This window comes from Condylura cristata, unplaced genomic scaffold (genome assembly GCF_000260355.1).
Source record: "Condylura cristata isolate star-nosed mole 26May11 unplaced genomic scaffold, ConCri1.0 scaffold00013, whole genome shotgun sequence".
Taxonomy (NCBI): Eukaryota; Metazoa; Chordata; class Mammalia; order Eulipotyphla; family Talpidae; genus Condylura; species Condylura cristata.
In genome coordinates, this window is record NW_004567114.1 from 10,440,855 (window position 1) to 10,461,411 (window position 20,557).

General features: G+C 40.0%; 1 protein-coding gene across 5 annotated transcripts in view; it reads right to left on the reverse strand.

The window, feature by feature from the left end:
* Window positions 1-155: 155 nt before the first annotated feature.
* ZC3H14 (zinc finger CCCH-type containing 14) overlaps window positions 156-20,557 on the reverse strand; it is a 33,403-nt gene continuing 13,001 nt past the window's right edge. The window contains exons 9-16 of one of the 5 annotated variants that reach the window (XM_004681637.1): window positions 11,426-11,500; window positions 7,469-7,628; window positions 6,494-6,726; window positions 3,512-3,632; window positions 2,335-2,471; window positions 1,749-1,840; window positions 690-796; window positions 156-295 (exon numbers count right to left, since the gene is read on the reverse strand). In XM_004681637.1, coding sequence (XP_004681694.1) covers window positions 289-295; window positions 690-796; window positions 1,749-1,840; window positions 2,335-2,471; window positions 3,512-3,632; window positions 6,494-6,726; window positions 7,469-7,628; window positions 11,426-11,500 — 932 coding nt within the window. In that variant the 3' untranslated portion in view covers window positions 156-288. The remainder of the gene's footprint in view (window positions 296-689; window positions 797-1,748; window positions 1,841-2,334; window positions 2,472-3,511; window positions 3,633-6,493; window positions 6,727-7,468; window positions 7,629-11,425; window positions 11,501-20,557) is intronic. The other 4 variants (XM_012724537.1, XM_012724538.1, XM_004681639.1 and 1 more) reach the window with 4 other exon arrangements.

A 20,557-nucleotide genomic window follows, 5' to 3' on the forward strand; every position in this document is an offset into this window, starting at 1 on the left:
TGTTGTAAATGCTGGTGGTACTTGAAACATCAGTGTAACAAACACACCTCAAATGTTTTAATAGAATTTAGGTTTTCCTTAAACTGTCTTTTCATAAACACCCAATGTTAAAACCACTTAATAAACTTACAAACTTGAAAAATTAGACACTTCACATAGGCAATAAACATCATAATATGAAAGCAATATATTCCAAGTTTCAAAGATTTGACAAGTTCTGTAGATTATCTTTCATCCATACATGGTAACTTTCAAACTCCATAATCTTCTGCCAGGTAGGACTGCATGTCATTCACTGAACAAAAGCAAGAATATAATTAACTGTTTGCACACATGGAGGTACACCATATACCTTCAGCTAAGCAGCTGAGTATTTCTAGACAATGAATAGTTCGATAAGCTTCAAGATAACATTTTTTAAAACTCAAGTATCTACGGCATATAATACAAAACAGTTAATACAGGCCACAGTAAAATATTTTGAAACTTCCTTTCAGTATTTACGAAGATCAATATGAGATTTGTAAGCTGTGTAACAGCTCTTCAAGGCCTTCTTATACGGTCAGAAGCCTTTTGTATCATTAACTACCAAGAAAAAAGTGGTAATTCCCCCAAAAAACTGTGTTAACTAAACGTAAACTATACATTAGGAAATATCTGAAATAGTATTAGAGAATTTTAACATTTACCTGGTTTGAGGTCGGATCCATTTCAAGGCATGGCGTGGAGGTACAGTAATGGTAGGATGATAAAACGTGCAGTCAGGTCTTGTACACTGAGTGTTAAATCTACAATGCTAAATAAATACAGAGAACAGTGTTTCAACAACATCTGTAAAACAAATACATACAAATACAGGGATCTGACATTGACAGTAACCAGCCCAACCTAATATTAACAGGGCATGGGATAGGTAATGTTCACTTTACTACTGCTAGGCCTTGAAAAATGAATTCTTCCCAGCCACAAAATCCTCGTGAAAGAACAGCAGGTAAAAGTGCAAAAAGAACCTTAATATATAATACAAACTTCTTTCTATAGCCAATGTAACTGTCCCAGCAACATCCATACACACACTTCACTGAGCACTTTCATCTATGCCCAGCTGTGACTGAGGCAAGCGAAGGCCTTCCATATGGATTTGGGCTGTTGTTTTGCAGAGATCATTGTGTTCAGTTACACGGCTGGAGATACATCAACCTATCTTCACACACACACAAACAAGTACAAATGTGAATGATATTCATCACCATTGTTCCTTCATCTCCATTTCTGCATAAGGTGGGGGGAAAAAACCAGGCTGACATTCTTACTTAGGGACAGTGAAGTAGAAGTAAATTGGCAGGCCAAGGTGACCTTCACTAACAACTAAACAACTTCAGATCACTTAGACTAAGGGGTCAAACAATTTAATTTGCTAGAGATCATCAGGTCTCAGAACTAAAAAGTCACCACTAGGGCCTCCCTAGTGGCACAGGGTTAAGTATCAGCTACTGTCAGCCACTGCAGCATGAGTTCAATCCCTAGAGAGGGAGCTGACCCACACAGCCCAGCAGACCTCTCCTGTCTCACTGCTGCTCCCCTCAGCAGTGTCTTTCAGTCGATCTGCCTGTTCTGCTCCCCACTCTGTCTCTGGGGAATCCTCTCACCCCTGCACCTGTGGCCTACCCCCCAGCCCTTGTATGCGTAAATAAATCTTCAAAAAGAAAAGTTATCACTATAGTCATTCTTGGAAAAATAAGTCTTACTTTTGGATGATAGAAGGGACATTCCATTTTCTTACAAGCAGGGAAATATCGGCAGAGTTGATTGTTAGAAGGTGATGCTGGTGTTGGAACTGCTGTCAACATAAAGACAAAAGATTGATCAAATTTGGCAAAATAGAGCCTCCCTGGTGGCACAAGGGGTTAAAGCACAGCACTATGAAGCCATCACCAGTTACTGTAGCATCAGTTTGACCCTGGCCAGGGAGCTGACCTCTCTCTCCTGTCTCGTCTGCTGCTCCCCTCAGCAGCGTGTTTCAGTCAGTCTGCCTGTTCTGGTCCCCACTGTCTGGTGTGTCCTCACACCTCCGTGCCACTGGTTATGTATAAATAAAGTTCTTGTTATGTGTAAATGTACATATTTTTAAATCTATCAAAATAAATCTTAATGCACTATACTGATGATTTTATGGGACCCAATTTTACCAATTGTCAGATTACTTCAGAGTGCTGTAGAATATACTTGTTTTCTAAATACCAGTTTGTGACAAAATCATTTCTAAAACTACTTTTTCTTTTTAACTTACTTTATTAAATGCCCAAAATGCAGCAGTGCACAAAAATCACTAACCTGGTTTTGGAGGCAGTACTGGAATTCTCCTACTCATATGAGTGAAGGGACAATCCACTTTAGTGCACTTTGCATCATATTTACAATTCGGATGAACAAACAAACATTTTTCAGCAAATTTACAATTGGGGAAAGCTCTGCAAAACAAAGCAGTGCATTACTCACATTTAGTTTTCTCTATGCATTCTCAGTTTTACTCAATCACTACTTGTTTTGAGAAACAGAAATATCAGGAAAAAAAGAATACTCCATTTTTAAGAGGTTAGCTATGAAAAGAACAATACATTCCAAAACCTGAACTAGTATTTTTAAATCAAGCCTCCATGAAAGACAGAAGGGCTTTCTGTGACACTGAGAATCACACCACTGACTCTACAGTTACTGTCACATAACCCGTATGAAAGAAATCTACCACACTACATATGCAAGGTTCTGTGCTACCAAAACCCACCTTCTGTTTTTCCTGTGCGACAAAACCAGCCCACCCTTGAGCATACATCAACATGTCACATATCCGTAACATGGAGAAGAGGTTTGACCTATAGAATCAAGATTTTTTTACATTACAGAAACCTAAAGCCATTTCTTAAAGTTCACTGCACTGAATCAGTGGTCTGGTAAGAAAAAGCCCTAGTCCAAAATGTTTTATTACCGATAACTAATTTCATGCCCCTGTGGCAATAATCACAAACCTCAATGTAAGGGACCCTCAGGGAAACCCCGCTATGTCAGCACTCACAGGCCTCTGAGGCCTCCCTGGTGCTGCAAGGGGTTACTACGTCTCAGCAGTAGGAAGCTCTCCACAGCCACTGAAGCCTAAGTTCAGTCCCCAGCCAGGGAGCTGACCCACAGGGCACAGCAGACCTCTCCTGTCTCACTGCTGCCCTCCCAGCAGTGGATTTCAGTACATCTGCCTGTTCTGCTCCCCGCTGTCTCTGGTGAATCCACTCCTGCTGCCACCCCCGAACTCTGACCCACATCCCAGCTCTTGCATGCATACACATCTTAAAGAAGCCTCTCCTCCTCCTCCCCACCCCTAACAAACAGGCAGCCAGGTGTGCTGCCGAGTTTCACTGCAGTCAGGTATAAAGCCCCCCAAGCACGTCTACAGAAAAGAAAAAATAAGCAGCGCAATTCCGAAGTCACCCTGACAAGCCGCCGAGCTGGCGCTACTCACTTGCATGGAGACACAGGGTGGTGGTAGGCGCACTCGTCCCCGTTCCGGCAAGCGGGCCAGTACTTGCAGCGCTCCAGCAGCTTCTCTGGTTTTTGTGCCACACTCAGGTCACCCATTTCAGCTACAAAAAGAAAAAAAAGTATCTTTAATTATGGCCAGTTTAACACATGGCACCTTTTATGACTTTTCCTAGAAATCCTAAATTTCTTTATGATCAAACAAAATAAATGAGCTTAAATAATCTGAAAAACTGATAAAACAGAGCACTACAAAAAATGAACAGGAAATTTGACTAATCACTCGCATCATGAAAAGTGATGATGCAACTAGAGCCAAAATTCCCATCAAAAAATTCTAACTCTCAGTATTTCAGAACGAGAATATACAGGAAAGGATGTCCGTCAGGAAGCCAGTAAAATGAAACAAACAGAACAGAGGAGGTGAAGAAGGTGAACGCTCCCACACTCAGGCAGGCGGCACGGCGAGTGGCCCAGACCCAGAAGCAGCCACCACAGGGGAGGCTCCCTCGTCCCAGCATCGCTCACAGCAGCAGCATCTGCACAGGGACCGGGGGGTCACGACTCAGCGCCTACCAGGGCGCTGAACAGATCACCCAACAGCGAGGCAGGCTGGGGGTGGTCGCTGGCCAGGGGTGGAGGCAGCGAGGTGGCAAGAGCAGAGGCAGACGCAGGAAGCCGTGCGGTGCGCACGCCTGCCGCCCGCCTCGCCCCACTCCGCAGCCTCAGCAAGCCAGAAACTCTTTGTATGACATCTAAATTTTAAATGCTGGCAAATAATTCCAATTTAAAGCCAAGTAAAATTACACTTGAAGTTGGCAAAATTGAGATGCCAACCTATGAGCCAAGAAATTAACAGGTCAGAAAAACCAGGTGTTAACATGTCAGGGCTTGTATCTGTGCTTACAAGTGTCATACTTCAACCATCCCTCTCCTCCTCTTGCCCAAGATCAGTTCAAATTCAGTCCTCTGGCATGATAGTTGAGCTGCGTACTTTTGCAATTATCTAACATCTGTATTTCAGTTTTCTCATCATGACAAAAAGAATGCCTATACTCATGTTTTAGGACTTAAATGGGAGAACAGTCAACCACTAGCATTACAGTGACTCGATCTCGGTTTCATTACTGGAGACGGGCATGGGTGCAGTCTAGCACCCAGAGCTGATCGTCATCAGAGCATGACTGTCACCCAGCCGGACAGGTAAGGTTCCATGCTAGTTTTCAGCAAGTCAGTGAAGCTCCAGGATAGAAACGCATCCTTAGTCTCAAATACAATCCAACAGGACCAGCAGGAGTTTTTACCCCAATTTTAAATGGTTTTATGTCACTCCTGGAGAGCCAATGTGTCTTCTTCCCCCAAGAACACATTTAGACTAAGATACACTTTTGAGAACTCAGTTCCTGTGAAAGAGGTTAACGCAATAGCCAACAGCAGGTTGGCTAGGAAGTGGAATAGAGTGGTGAGATCCGCAGGAAAACTGTGAAGAAGTCAAACACAAGGAGACTCTTTCCAATGGAAATATTAAGTCATATTACAAAGGTCTTAACTCTGGTTTTCATCAATATAATTAAAATCCTTCCTGTTTAAAGGCTTATGAAGCAAATTCCCTCTTTATTCAAAGTTCTGAAGTTTGTCGGTCATAAGTGGCCAGTAGTGTGGCTTAAAACAGATTTCTGCCACGGGTAGCATCCTACAGACAATGGAGAAAACACAACCAAAAGCACTTTGTTTCAAACTCCCAACTTTGAGGGAAAATAGAGGAACCAGCTTCCCTGCGGGCTGTTATTCAAGAGTCTCAATACTTCACCAGAGCTCTACTACCAAGCTTTATCCCTGCAAGCAGTGAAACACAGAGTCCCCTCAGCAGTGTGCTTCATCGATCTGCCTGTTCTGCTCCCCACTCTGACTCTGGTGAAGCCTCCCACCACCCCTTCACCTCTTGCCTGTACCACAGTTCATACACATAAATAAACAAGTCTTAAAAAAAAAATTAATATTGTTTCTTCCTTTTGACAGGGTCAGGTTTTCAAGTCCTTGCACTAATCAAACCCATGACACTACTCTAAAGCTCACAGCAGAAAAAACTGTTGTTCAAGGTTAATAGTGACATGTCATCACTCGTGTGGTCTCACCCTACAGGCTGTATTTCATAGTTTCAATATATGAAAATGGCATTTAATATATTTTCATATCGCTACCAAGGAAGGAATTACTTTGGAAATTTTGCAAAATCTACTGTTTTTCCCTTGATACTATTTACGTTTAAGATTCAGTCATTGTCTCCCATGCTAATGGCGTTTCTAAAATTTTTAGAAGTTATGAGGACCACAATTATTCTCTATCATGAGTGGCAACGATCAGTTCCCTGCCTCAAAGGATGCTGCTACCTAAATTGGGTTCCTCTGACTTCAGCTAAACGCTGCACTACAACAGTAACTTAAACATAGTCATGTCTGGACTTCCGAGGCTCAGCTTAACAGACTGTGAGAAATTCCTTTCAAAAGAATTTCACTGAAACAGAGGCAATATCAAAATCCAAATTCATTTTTGTGAAGTTAGTTACAAAAGATACTATTGCTGATACAAGAGGAAAATAAAAGTATAATTTCTAAAAAGAAAAAAGGTGAAATCAAGAGTGATGGCTTGTTCTCTAACAAGCATGATTAAGAGGTATTTTCTGGCCTCCACATTGAACTCCACTTCAGCACTTGAACAATAGCTCTTCTACCAAACAAACAAACACACACACACACACACACACACACACACACACACACACACACACACACAGAGTCTCAATTTTAACTGGTCAATTTGCCTGAAAAAAGAAAAGCAAGGGCCACTATTGAATTACAAATAAAAGCCATGTCTCCGACTAATTTTCACTCAAGACAGAGAACACGTCAAAATTGTCCTGCACAACAACAGACCCTGAAAGGGCAACTCTGAGCTCTCAACACACCGTTGCAAAAGCTACCATTTGGGTCATCAAGCTGCCTGCTCATCAACTGCAACTGCTGAGGGTGGAGGAGGCCTCTGAGTCCCTTGTTTGAGGCTGCAGTTTGGTTTACGGGTTTCACTCCTTCAAAGCACATGTCCTCCTCTTGATCTGACATGTATCCTGGGGGGCTGGGGACACCATCCAGCGTCACTATAAACTTGGGACTTGCAGGTTTATCTGGTTGTACAAGGTCTCTGCCAGACAGATAGAAAATACCATAGAATTAGGGAAACGAACACAAAAATCTGAGCCTCCTAAAGTGCTCTTCAGCTGAACTACCTCTTACTTTGTGGTTTCCTCGTTTAAAAAAACAAAACAAAATGTGGTAGGTCTTCCAGATAGTTTTAGTGGATTCCTACTAACACAATGCTGACAATCAGTCACAATGGCATCATCTCCAGCAACCCATGAGGGCCGCACTAAGGACCATCTCCCCTCGGCCCTACCCCACTGTCCATTTGAACCTCAGGTGGGTCACATGGAAATAAACTAGGAAAAAAAATCAGCATCAACGCTCAACACAAAAGTGGTTCTACACTTACACTCATTTTCTATCTGTATGCTTGTCCCTTTGCAGAACATCTGTAGTCTACTTTCTATGGGAAGAATCGCCCCAATCCAATCTGCTTAACACTCTGGAGAGATTTCCTGATTTTTTATCACATGGTTTTTAAAAGCCATTCATGGACAAGAACAAAGATCTTTTTAACAGAGTCCAATCATACAATGAGTTAACTCGTAGGTTAAATTTCTCAACAAGAAAGACGAACAGGACTTTCTGAAAACTTAATTCCATTTTCTGTTCATGGCCCAACAATAGATTCACTAACAGCACTCTGCTTTGGGGACAGGGACAAAGGGAAGCTGGAAACTAATGGTTAACCGCCACTGTCTAATCAACACAAATTAGCTACACAAGAAAAAGAAACCATCTACCGTGTCTGCATAAGGTGTCCTGAAAGTACCCGAAGGGTGTCTGCAGTCTTCATCCCCGACTCGTGGTTTGGTGCCACTACTATTTCCTCAGACAGCTTTGGCTTCTTCAGAATAAATGATCTTGTGTCTGCATGGACCATGGATTCCATGTCATAGTAATCTGAGCCAAAAAAATTGGCCACAAATATTTACTTTTAAATGCATTCCCAACATCACACATGTAGGAAGACTGTCAATCTTCTACATATTGCTATTTTATTTTCAAAGGAAAACCACAGTGGTTCCACTCAGGAGTCGAGCTGCAATTCTGTGCCAAACATCTTTTCAAAGACGTTTATTCCTTTCCGCACACCATACATTTATATTAAGAGATTTTAATGAACACTCCCTACCTAGAGTACAGGAAAAGATATTAACATGAAGTACAATGTTTTCCAAAAGTCTGAAAAGGCCTAATACTACCTAGAATCATAATAGACTGTTTAACAGTGTTTTTAAAATCTAGTTTCATTTGGCACAGTAACACAACTTTCAGATAAAAGAATTCAACTGGCATACAGAAGACGACTTTGAAAGCAAATTTGAAGGTGAATGGGCTTTTTAATAAGTACAAGGAAAACACTAATAACCATAGCTACAACATGCTTCTTTAAGACTGACTACCTTATAAAGTATTCAAGATCTGGAGGCCAGAATGGCAGGATTATAATGTGCCATCCACTGGGAAAGGTTAAGTAAGTTGCACTTTTCAAATTAACAGGCAAATAACTGATCAAATTTCACTGGTATTCATTCATGTTCATTTACTGAACAAATATTCACTAAACACCTGCAAGCACTGAACTAAGTACGCAAAGAAGAAAAAGAAAGACAGATGCATACACAATTTCACAGTTGCATACTCAAAAAGGTGATCCCAAGAGGCCTGAGAAAAGAGCTGGGATACTACAAAGCTGTAGAAACCAAGGGGAAGCTTAGCAAGCACAGACGCTTGAAGCAGGCATTGAAGGAATGAGCAACAATCCAATAGTAGGACAGACCAGTTTGGTCAGAGGAAACCAGAGAAAAAGGGCAGATGCTCTCCTAGGGCACAAGGACCCTGAGAAGCTGAGATGTGCTGTGGCTGGGGGGGATTGGGGGGGGTAAGCTGAAGTGAGAGACACAGATCAGTGAGGTATAAAGGATGCTGTACCAATGAGTTTGGATTTTTAGACTAGAAGCAATAAGGAATCAAGAGCTATCCAGGTGTGGGGAGTGACAGGATCAACTTGATTTTGAGAAAAACTGTGTTATGAGGCTGTGCCCAGAGACATGGTAAGACACTCAGCCACCACTCCCATCACCTGGAGCACTCCATGGCAGCAGCACTTTACCCCACCCCGAGGGGCGTGGCCTCTTGGCCCTTCCCTGCAAGGGCAGCAGAGGTGAGACAGAGAGAGATGTAGATGGAGTGCGATCAGGAAAAGGACAGGAGAATGGAGACTTAAAAGGGAACAAAGACAAATTTCAACTTTAGATTTCTTTAGACTCAAGTCTTGGCAGAATTCTCATGTTCAGAGAAGTTAAAAATCCAAGTATGACCCCCTGGAGGACAAGAGTACTGAAGAGGCAAAGCTGAAGGTGAAATGAAAATGCCTACTGAATTATATGCATCCTGCTCTGTCCCCACCGAGCCCTTCGGGAGAGGCTAAGAGATTTTCCTCCCATCTTACAGAACACTGATTTGCAATTCCAAGTTCTTCCATGAGTTACTCTGTTCTCACAGCTAGCAAAGGTGGAGCTCAGAGTTGTGTCAAAGAGTGCTGCCTCGTACTTCTTGAACCAAGGCAGTTCTGCTAGTTCTAAGTGTGACAGGATACAGAAGAGATGAACAAAATGATGAGGGCAGGACAAAGGGTAAAGCTGACCTTTAAGAGTAGTAAAGGAGAGGGAATGAACAGAGACAAATGGAAAGGAATTAGTAGAAGAATGGTGAGAGTTAAGTTCTAAGAGCCAAAGGATCAAAGATCAAGAAAATACTGCAATCCAGTGTCACAAACTGTGGCGCTGAGGAAAGTACACACTGCAAAGAGAGCGTTCACACCCCGCACAAGGCACGGCTGTCTCTGCGACACTGACGCCTGCAGTCTGGGTCAAAGAGTTGAAAGCAGCAGACAGGAGAGAAGACTGCAGGGTAAACCCATGAATGTACTTGTTGCCCTCTGAAACACAACTAAAATGTCAACAAAAGGGTTAAAATAAACAACAAAAAGTACAGATCAACAAATAACTGCAAAAGGAAACAGCCCTATTTTCAAAGTGGAAAACTGAGTAGAGATCTTTGAAAGCAGAGCCCTAAGCCAATCTTGGAGCGATCCAATGTGCATGCCAAGGTACTCCAAAGGTGGAGAAGCTGGCACAGGGTCTTGCAAAGAGGCAGGATCAGAACAAGCAAACAGAGGTGTGTCCAATTATCCAATTCAGAAGCAGTTCATCCTCAACTATTTTATTTTCTTCTGGTCTGATCTTACTATACTTATCCCCCCAACCCCCACCCCCTTCTCGAATCCATCTGGATTAACTGGAGAATGCTTTCCTGTTGAATATGCTGGAAAGACCCAGAGATAAAGCACCGTGGTCTCTGATGAAAGGTGCAACAATAAAATTAAGTGAATATACACTATTGACACTTTTTAAAGGTAGATTTCTGATAAGCTCTAGCCATTTTCTTCATCAATGGTACAAGTTCAGACTACTGGCAAGGTAAAGACAGAGGGTCCCTGAACCAAATGATGCCAGCCATGTTCAAAGCAGAAGTTAACATTCTGAAAATAGGAGAGGAATTGTTAGGTAAGTTTCCACTGCAGGATCAACATTCAGTGTAATGCTAAAAAAAAAAAAAAAAAACACTGCAACCCCAACTAACAAGCCTAGAGAAACAGTCAGTTTTTTAGTGCTCATCCTTAAATGAAAGACAATAAAGGATCCCAGAAATTTGGGGAAAACGACTATATAGTGATCTAAACAACCAAACGAAGAAAACAAGGAGGGAAGGAGGAAATGCTGAAAAATTAACACTCAAATAAGATAAAGTATTGTACAAAGGAAACAAACAAAAAAGCAGTGTTTAAAAAAAAGGATAAGCCAGAAATAAAACACATTAATAGGAAGTAAGTAAAAAGGCAGTCATTCATTCACCTCACAGAACTACCTGCTGCTTCAAAGTGTGTACACCCCGCTGATGAGGATGAAAGGACACAAAGAATGCACAGGGGCTGATAAAGCAGACTCCACACACAAACATCAGCTGCAAACGTTTCTGAAAGACAGTACTCTTAGCAAGAAAGCAGAATGGAGTGTTGGGAGATGAGCACAAAACCAAAGAGGGCAAAGAGGAGGAAGCAGGAGATGATTTCTTAATTTAAGATTTCAGGTATCTGAAAGCTGCTTTCATTGAGTCACACATTTATGAGGCACTGAGCACACACCTGGGACTGGGTTCTGAAAACACAAACAAATAAGGCATTAGCCCCAGCCCTGAAATAAATCTCCCATGGTATACTGTGTTGGCAAGACAGATAAACAAAATACAGTGGGTCAAAGAACAAGTTCTACACAGGGTCCTGGCAGTGAGTTTACAAGTGAAGACACCAAAGCAGCTCAGGGAAACGGCAGTGAGCGAAAACGGGCAGGAGAGGAGGGAGGAGTGCAAGCCACAGCCAGAGCAGGGGAGTCAGCAGGACCCACGTGACAGGGTATCAAAGGAAGAATGGTTTTCAGTGGGGTGGAAAATACAGACACCAAGTAAAGTGAAGAAAATGCCAATCTTATTTCCTGGCCCTAAAATACTTATACAGGTTTTTAAACACAGCATCTTAGGGCAGGATCTAAGTAATACAAGATACATTAAATGATATGTAAGGGATGGAAATAGCAACTGAAAAAAGCTAGATTACAGTAAAATGTAAAATTACCAACCTTGACTGATCTGCAGAGTTTCTGCCATTACTGGGTCAATTTGCAGTCGGGATAACAACTGCCTCTGTGGAGTTCCTAGAACATAAATTTTAAAACTTCACTAAACTTAAAAACAAAAAAAACAAAAAAAAAACTCTGCGTTTCCCAGAAATTATGCCCAGTACATTTCTTATTTATCAGCTGTCTTTAAAAGTTCCAACAATACACAGACTTAGTCTGTATCCACAGACTAAGTCTCCAAGATAAAAGGCTCTACTCAGGATTACACCGAAAGGGCAATGCAGGACACTCCCAGTCCTCCCATCAGAGGGCTGGCATCCTTGCACTCGTGTGGACCCTGGGGTGAGATAAAGGAGGTGGAAAAGCCAAGGGCAGGTACTGCTCTGACCCCCACTTACACCAAGGGACAGTCGCTGCCACCAGCAAGCTCAACAGGAAAGCAGCCCTCCATCACCTGAGTTCTCACCACTACAACTTTCTCCCCCCACCCTCAGATCTGCAAAACATGGAGACCACAAAAGACAAACTGTGGACTTGGGTAGAGACAAAGAGAACAATCAACAAGTAATGATGATGATTACTCTGGTTCCCAAGTCCTGATTCAGCAAATAATCATTTGGATCTTCCATAAATCATTCAGCTTTTAATTCTTACACAAGTTCGATCATTCTTTGTTAAGATTTATTTATTGATGCAAACAGAACTCGGGTACAGGCCAGAGGATTCCCCAGAGCAGAGTGGGGAGCAGAATAGGCAGATTGAGGAAGTACAATGCTGAGGGAAGCAGCAGGAGAGACAGGAGAGGTCTGCTGTGCCATATGGGTCACTTCCCTAGGATTGAACTTGTACTGAAGCAGCTGCAGCCAGCTTGCAGTGCTGTGCCTTAACCCACTGTGCCACCAGGGAGGGCCAACTTAAAACAAGTTCTTAATATCTCATAGCTACATTACAAAATAAAACAAAGCGGCAATACTGAATTGATATTCTTATCTTCAATATGAATTCTTTATAGTCAATCTTTGGTTTTCATCTTTTAAGAAGGAAAGAATCTCTCACTAATCTGAATCTCTTCTCAGTGCTTCACAGGTATGATATATTCATTTGCTGATTAAAAAAGAAAGTGTTACATAAGTGTACAAAGAAAATGCCTTTGGGTTCCAAATACTGAAATGTTAGTAAGATGCATGCATGACAACTTTCAGACTACCTGTTTCTGTGGCAGTTTCAAAAGGACAGTTTTTGTACAAACATAGAAGCTGGCAATCACAACTACCATGTCTCATTAAAAGGTTATTTTAAAAGCTATACTGGATTCAAATGTTTGCCAACTCTCTACTTTTTATTATAACTTATATTACTGTTTGTTGGCATACCCCAAAAAGGTTAATTCCTTCCAAAATTATGGTGGAAGCAGGCCTGAAACACAGATGTCATTTGTCAAGCTGTACTATGGTAGAACAGCTTGGGAAACGAACATAGTAGGTTAGAGGCGATACTCATCCAATGCAAACACCAGGTTCAAACACGACAGATCACTGCAGACACTGTACAAGGAAACAACTGCACCTTTTAAAATGATTTCTCATGAAAGATGATTCTCCCACATTTCAAGTTTTGTTTCATCTCTATGCTCATCTATCTTTTCAAAACATCCTTCCAGAGGCCCAGTAACAAAGGTGGAATTTTAAGACATTCTAGTTAAATCACACGGTGTGTGATTTTGTCACTACGAGGCCCATGAAAATGTCAAGTTCCTGTGACGCTGCCTCCATGAGAACTACAGCCAAGTTATGACACCGATCACAAGGCAAGAACCTGGAAGACAGCACACACTACAAATTTACCTTTCTCAATGTTTCTAAGGAGGCCAATTATTTTTACATCAGTTGTCCTTGACTGTGATTCAAAATCTACTTTATCTTGAAGATCTTCAGAATGTCTGTTGCATTCAGCTGTTGTTGAATATTCATTCATTTTAACCTCCAAAGATGAAATTTTTGCTTCATTCTGTGACACTCTAACATTTAGATCAAAAAGATTGGCTTCCATTGTCAAAATTGCTGCTTTCATTTCCTTAATTTCATTGATATCAGTTGATATTTTCTTTAAGAGATGGGAAATACTGTCTAGCTCATTCAGTGAACAAGAGGAACTTGTTACAGAACCTATGTCAACTGGCCCCGGTGAGAAAAAAACTGGTAAAGATGGTGATGGAAATTTTGAAGACATTTTCAGAAAACTCTCTCCCTTAATATTTGATAACTTCTCCTTCACAACCCATTAAAACTATTTCATCAAAGTAAAAGCAGTGGTAAGTAAAGGCTACTACTTTAAGAAGTATTAAGAGTGAATAATGAATAACATTTTTAAAGGAGTAGCTGAATAGACAGGGTTGTACGTTTCTAGAGGCATAAATCAAATTTGAAAATGCTAAACCAGACCAATATTCACTTTGCTACAACTAAGACGCCCTAATCGTAGCCCCTTGTACCCTGTCAGCCTTACTTATAGCTCCTCTCCAAACAATAAGCCCTATTATTACACACAAAACCGATTCTGGCTTCTGATTGGCTGAAAGCATACAGTGACACACAAGAGAATTTTCTATTATTTAGCTCATGTGACAAGGAGCACTGCAGATCTGAAGCACAAATTTAGAAATAATAACAGTAAGAACTCTATTCCTAAATATGTGAATTTTATTTTCTTTAAAGATTTATTTATGTATACAGAACTGGGGTACAGACCAGAATGCAGGAGATGAGAGGATCCACCAGAGACAGAGTGAGGAGCAGAACAGGCAGATGGACTGAAACACACTGCTGAGGGGAGCAGTGAGCAGGACAGGAGAGATATGCCACGCCATGTGGGTCACCTCCGGAGCGGGGAAATAACCCATGCTGAAGCAACTGTGGCTAGCTTCTTAGTGCTGTACCTTAACCCGCTGCACCACCAGAGAGGGCCCTTAAATATGTGAATTTAATGTACTTTTGCCCCATATTTATTAAACTACTATTTTTTAAGCTTCATTATTTCTAAATTGTGACATCTAGTATTTCTGAGTTTCATATTCCCTTGGGAATAGTTTAAAATAGTACTTGGCATTTCCTTGTAGGAAGAGAATCCATGATCACAGACAAATCTCTTAAAATATATCTGTGGTGATAAGTTAAAACTGCACTGATAGGATATGAATTTATAAGGCAGGGGCAATAAATGCATGGTCTTGGTCTGTTATTAAACCATTACTAGATACATGATTTTTTCTTCTACGGTGTAGTTTATTTCCTTGACAGTACCCTTGGAAGTACAAAATTTTTTTTAACTTTGACAAGCCAACTTATCTTGGCTACTTAAACTTCTGGTGTCAAATCTAAGACTGCCACCAAACGAGACTGTAATTCAAGGTTATTTAAGCTTATACCTATTTTTTTTTCCCTAGGAATTTTATAATTTTCTCACTTACCATCTAGGCCTTTAACCCACTTTAAGTTTATTTTTATATATAGTTTAAGATAAAGGGTACAACCTCATTTGTTAGCAGATGGCAATGCAATTACCCAGCAACATTTGTTGAAAAACCTGTTCTATCTCCAATGAATTCTTATACCTGTGAAAAACAACTTTTCATAAATTTATTGGCTCATTTCTGATTCTCAATTTAATCACACTGGTCTACATGTATATACCCTTGTGCCACAGCACCATCTTGGTTACCGTAGCTCCACATAAGTTCTGAATTTGGAAATGTAAGTCTTTCAACTTTACTCTTTTTTAATAGTTTGGCTATTCCAGGTTCTTTCTATTCCCACCTGAATTTTAGCACCAGTTCCACAATATCTGAAAAAAAAAGTCAGACATTTTAACAGAGATCGATGGTAATAAATGCTATGGAGAGAAAAATAAAGTTTTTTAGAAAAGTGGGTTAAAGGAGTGTGCAACTGGGGGGTTGGCAAAGGCCTCATGAGATGACTTTGTAAGCAATTTATGTGGAAATTGGGAAAACATTCCAGGGAGATGGAGTAGTATTTCAAGCACGCTCTCCTTCAAATACCCTGAAGAGAAACAATATGCATGTTTGGGGGATACAAAGGAGAACGAAGTATAGGTAGAGGGAAAAGAGGCAGGCGAGGAGATCATGGAGAGCACTGACCTTGCCTTGCAGTGCCGTAGGGGGCTGACTGCTGGGTGACGCTGCTGAAGGGCAAGTCTGAAAGCAGCGAGAACAGCAAGGGCACTAGTGCAGCAACGAAAGGCAAGTCACAGTGATGGCTCAGTCGAGGGTGGTAGGGGCAGCAGTACTCTATCTGGGAGAGGTGTGCGAACTGTAACAATTTCTGAAGATAGAAGCTGACAGGATGTGCTGAAGGAGGAAGGAAGAAATAAAAGGAGAAAAAGAAAGGAGAACACAAGGAGAAAGAGAAAAACTTGAAACAAAGAATATCTCTAGATATCCAGCCTGAGGAGGGGAAAGGCAGAGCTGTCATTAACCAGAGCGCTGCAGACTGCAGGGAGAGCAGATTGGGAAGTAATAAGGCTGTTAGTAGTCAGGTTTTAGACAAAATAAAATTGTTATTATATGGTTTATGTATAAGATATAATTTACATTCTATAAATATGTATGTATGTATTGCATATCCAAGAAGTGAAGAGGAAGCAACTGGGTAGCAACTAGGAATTCTGGTGCAAAGTCCAGGTTGGAGATAAAAATCTGGGAGTCAACAATACTGAGATGAAGAAGTCTGGATGAAATAAAAAGGGCTATCGACTACAAAAGGATAGAGAAATGAGCAAAGACAACTGTAAGGGATGGAAAACAGAAAAAAAGGCCAAATGGTACAGTCAGGACAATGAAAAGACAAAGTAACAATTTTTTTAAAAGAGGGTCTTTTCTGAATAAACTCAACAAATTATCTGGGAAATCTAGACAGCAAGTTAGGGCTGCCCACTGTAAAACATAGCCCACACATATTTCTGGATAAGCCACTGAACTGCCTTTTTAAAACTAGCAACCATATGTCCACAGACATTATTGAAGAGTCTGCAAATAAAAGGACAAAAAAGCCAAAAAGCTCCCTCTGAAGGAAATCATCAGAATTCTTTATGAAGAAAAAAATTCTCTAAGTAGATAAATTTAAGATACGGTATCCATGAAACAAGATATTATGAGAAACAAAATGTGAGACTGTAAATTTTAGTATCTACATGGCAAGATTAAAAAAAGAAATTGGGGAACTGAAGGTAAAATTAAGAAAATATTTCAGACTGTAACAAGAACAAGAATAAGAAAAGAGACAGAAAAATCAGTTAGTTTACCACCATCCAGCTAAGAATTTGTAAAAGGAACAATAAAAATAGAACAAACCTTTAAAGAAATAACATGCGAATTCAAACTGAAAATGTGGATTTTTACAATTTAAAAGCTCCAAAGAGACTAACCCCTAGACTTATCAGTTAAGTTTGAAACATCAGAAAACAGACAAACTCCTGTTAAGTTTCCAGAGGAAAAACTCCCAGGTATTCTAAAACAAAGAATCAGAAGGAAACTAACTTCTTAGCATAAAATTAGCAGTTTCAAGATAATGAAACTATGTCCTCAAATTTTTTAAGCAAATGGTTTCAATTTAGAAATCTGTACCTTGCAAAGCAGCTACTAACAAGGATATCTTTAGATGCCTAAGCTTTTAGAAATTTATTTCTGTACTTTATTTTTTTAAGATTTATTTTATTTATTTATACATACAAGAACTGAGCTATAGGCAGAGGTGTGGGGGTTGAGTTTGCCAGAGATAGTGCAGAGAACAGAAGAGGTCTGCAGCACCATGTGGGTCACCTCCCTGCCTGGGACTGAACTGGTGCTGCAGGGGCTGCGGAGAGCATCACAGTGCTATGCTGTAACCAGCTGCGCCACCGGGGGGACCCTTTCTCCCGTACTTTTTCTTAAGAAGTTTAAGTTTCTTCATAATGTGGTGACAGAATAACAAAATAGATGTCCAAAAATGCAAAATAAATTCAGGGGAGGAATATGTGCTTGGATGAAAGCCCTGAAGCAGAACCAGAGAATCAATCAGATGAACAGAAGAGGACCAAAGCTCAAGGAAGATACTTAAAAAAAGGAACCCAAAGACTTTGCAGTACAGAGCAACAGACCCTTAAGCTGTAATACAGGAAGGAGAAAAAAATAATCCAAGGAAAATGAAAAACTATGAAAGCGACAGAACTGTAAACAAAGAAATGTAAGTATAAATTTCGCTGTGATGAATAACATTTCTATAGTCCTAATAAAGTAAGTGCTGTCTAATGTTTCTCAACTTTCAGAGTCAATCTGCACAGAATGGTAGTCTTAGTAGGAAAACAGACCATCTTTGACAATGTGAAAGTACAGATGACAGAATTTAGAAAGTAAAAAAAACATAGGTGAGAATTAAAGAAGGATATATGCTTAACTCTTGGAGATCCAAATATGCTAAAATTGGGGAGTCAAAAACACCAAGATAAATTTACTCATACAAGTAGCAGCTATTTAGGTGTATTAATTAAAAATATGAAAGTAACAGGAGGGACGGTATAGTGGCACTGTCAGTTCTCACTACCTGGCATGTGCGCACACGTGTATACGTGTACGTGTGTGTGTGTGTGTGTGTGTGAGAGAGAGAGAGAGAGAGAGAAAGAGAGAGAGAGAGAGACAGAGAGAGAGAGAGAGAGAAGTACATCTTCTAGTTAGCTTCTTGAGAAGGGCTATGTTAAGATAAAGTTTTAGAAACAGGCACGTTTGAAAATTACTCTAGCTTCACATTCACTAAATGAACTAAAAATAATCACTTTACTACATGGACTAGGAGGCAAGAAAAATGGAGTCAGATTCTAATACAACAAATCCAATCTTACTTCAATAGCTGAATTAAGAAACACTTTGTTATAAGCACATTACAGACACAGACAATTAAAGTTATAAAAAGAAGCATTTAAAAGACCTCTTAGGAGAATAGTGTGAAGAACAATGGAGCAAGAAATGTGGCTTCCTCTTTGAAGTTTCTCTACACTATGTGATTATTTTCTAATCTATCTGCAGGTATTACCGTGACTTGAGTTTCTTACCCCCAACACAAATTTTCTTTGTTAAACATATTTCCTTATGTGGACTATTTTATTTTATATATAAATTTATATACAACATAGGCCACATAGGGACAATAAAAGGAAACCCCTACTTAGACACATGATAGTTAAACAAGAACATCAAAGCTCTTAAAAGCAGACCGAAAGATCACCTACAAAGGAACAAACAGAATGATAGAAGTTCACTCAACAACGGGAGCTAGAAGATAGTTACACACAGTGTTGAGAGTTAATAAATACTGCTAACCTAGACCTGGGTATCCAGCAAAATTATGCACAAGAACAAGGAGAAATAAATACTAATAGGTAACCTGGGAAATCCTCCACCTAAGCTAAGAAGAAATGTACAAAGAAAACAAACTGGAATGACTCCCTACAATATTAAAAATAATGAACACACAAAAAAAATCACAAATTTGTAGGTAAATGAGCAAATACTGCCTGTGTAAAGTAACAGTGGTACCCAATTCCAACATTTTAAAGAGATGACAATGAAACACAGAAAACATAATGTAAGTCAGAAGACTAAAGAGTAACAATTTTAAATATGTACCTACCCAAATTAATAGTTAAAACAAATGAAGTAAAAACTTAAAACAAGTACAGATAAAAGCTAGGCAATAACAGCACCTCTCAATTAAGTCAAGCAAACAAAAATTCAAGGTTAAAACGTGAAACTAAGTGAAGAGCTTCATATACAAAATGTAATTTTCAACCCAACAATTAGAATCTTTCTTCCAACATACATATGAACCTGTATAAAATGATCATCTTAAGAGGTTTCAAAGAATATTACACAAATCATATTCCTTGACCACAATACAATTAAGTCAAGATTATATAAAATTTTAAGACGAAATTAAAATACCCTCCATAAACTGTGAATTAAAAACTTTTAAGGGGGTCTTCCTAGTGGTAGCAGGGTTTAAAGTCTCAAAGTTATCAAGCTATCATCAGCCATTGAGACCTGAGTTCAATCCCCAGCCAGGGAGCTAATCCACACAGCACAGCAGATCTCTCCTGTCTTGCCCACTGTTCCCTTCAGCAGTGCATTCCAGTCATTCCACCTATTCTGTTCCCCACACCATCTCACCCCACACCTCCCCACCCTTCTGGGCTGCACCCATAGGCCTTGGATGCATAAATAAATGTTAAAAAAAAAACAAACAAAAAAAACAACCCCAAGCCCTCCCTGGTGGTGCAACAGGTTAAAGAAAAGATCTGCAAGCCAGCCACAACAGCTTCAGGGCAAGTTCAATTCTTGGCCCCGGAGGTGACCCACACTGTGCAGCAGACCTCTCATGTCTCGCCCACTGCTCCCCTCAGCAGTGTACTTTGGTCACTCTGCCTGTTCTGCTCCCCACTCAGTCCCTGGTGAATCCTCTCACTACCTCTTGCCTGCACTCCAACTCTGTATGCATAAATAAATAAATAAAAACCCACTTCCAAACAATTCATGAATCAAAAATGATCAAAGATGAAAGTTGTAATGGAAATTAAAGATAGTTAGAACAATTACATATCAAAATTTGTGTTGTGCAACAAATAAACATTTTAGTGTAAATGCTTATACCTGAAAAAATACATTAAGTGATTCCACTTAAAATTAGAGCAGAAATTAGTGGAGAAAAAAAATAAAGACATTAAAAAGAGACTCAATAAAGCCAAAAGTGTTGTGTTTAAACCTCTGAAAAAACTAGCAAACCAACTTTGTCACAGATTTAAACTAAGATATAAAAGAGGAAAGCAGATATTTTGAGGTGGGCAGGCTAAAAAACAGTACAGATGCTCAACACCTCATGCCAATGCATGTGCTTATATAAATTTTCTAAAAACTTGTCGCAAAGCTGTAATACAATAAGCACTTTAATAACTGTTGCAATGTCCCTTTGCATTCGTGAACAAATAAATCCATTAAGAATAGAAACAACCTTCAACAATCAAATATACTTGCTATCATCCCATGTTTTTAACCTTTTATATTAATAAAAGTTATGTGAAACCGTGCAACAT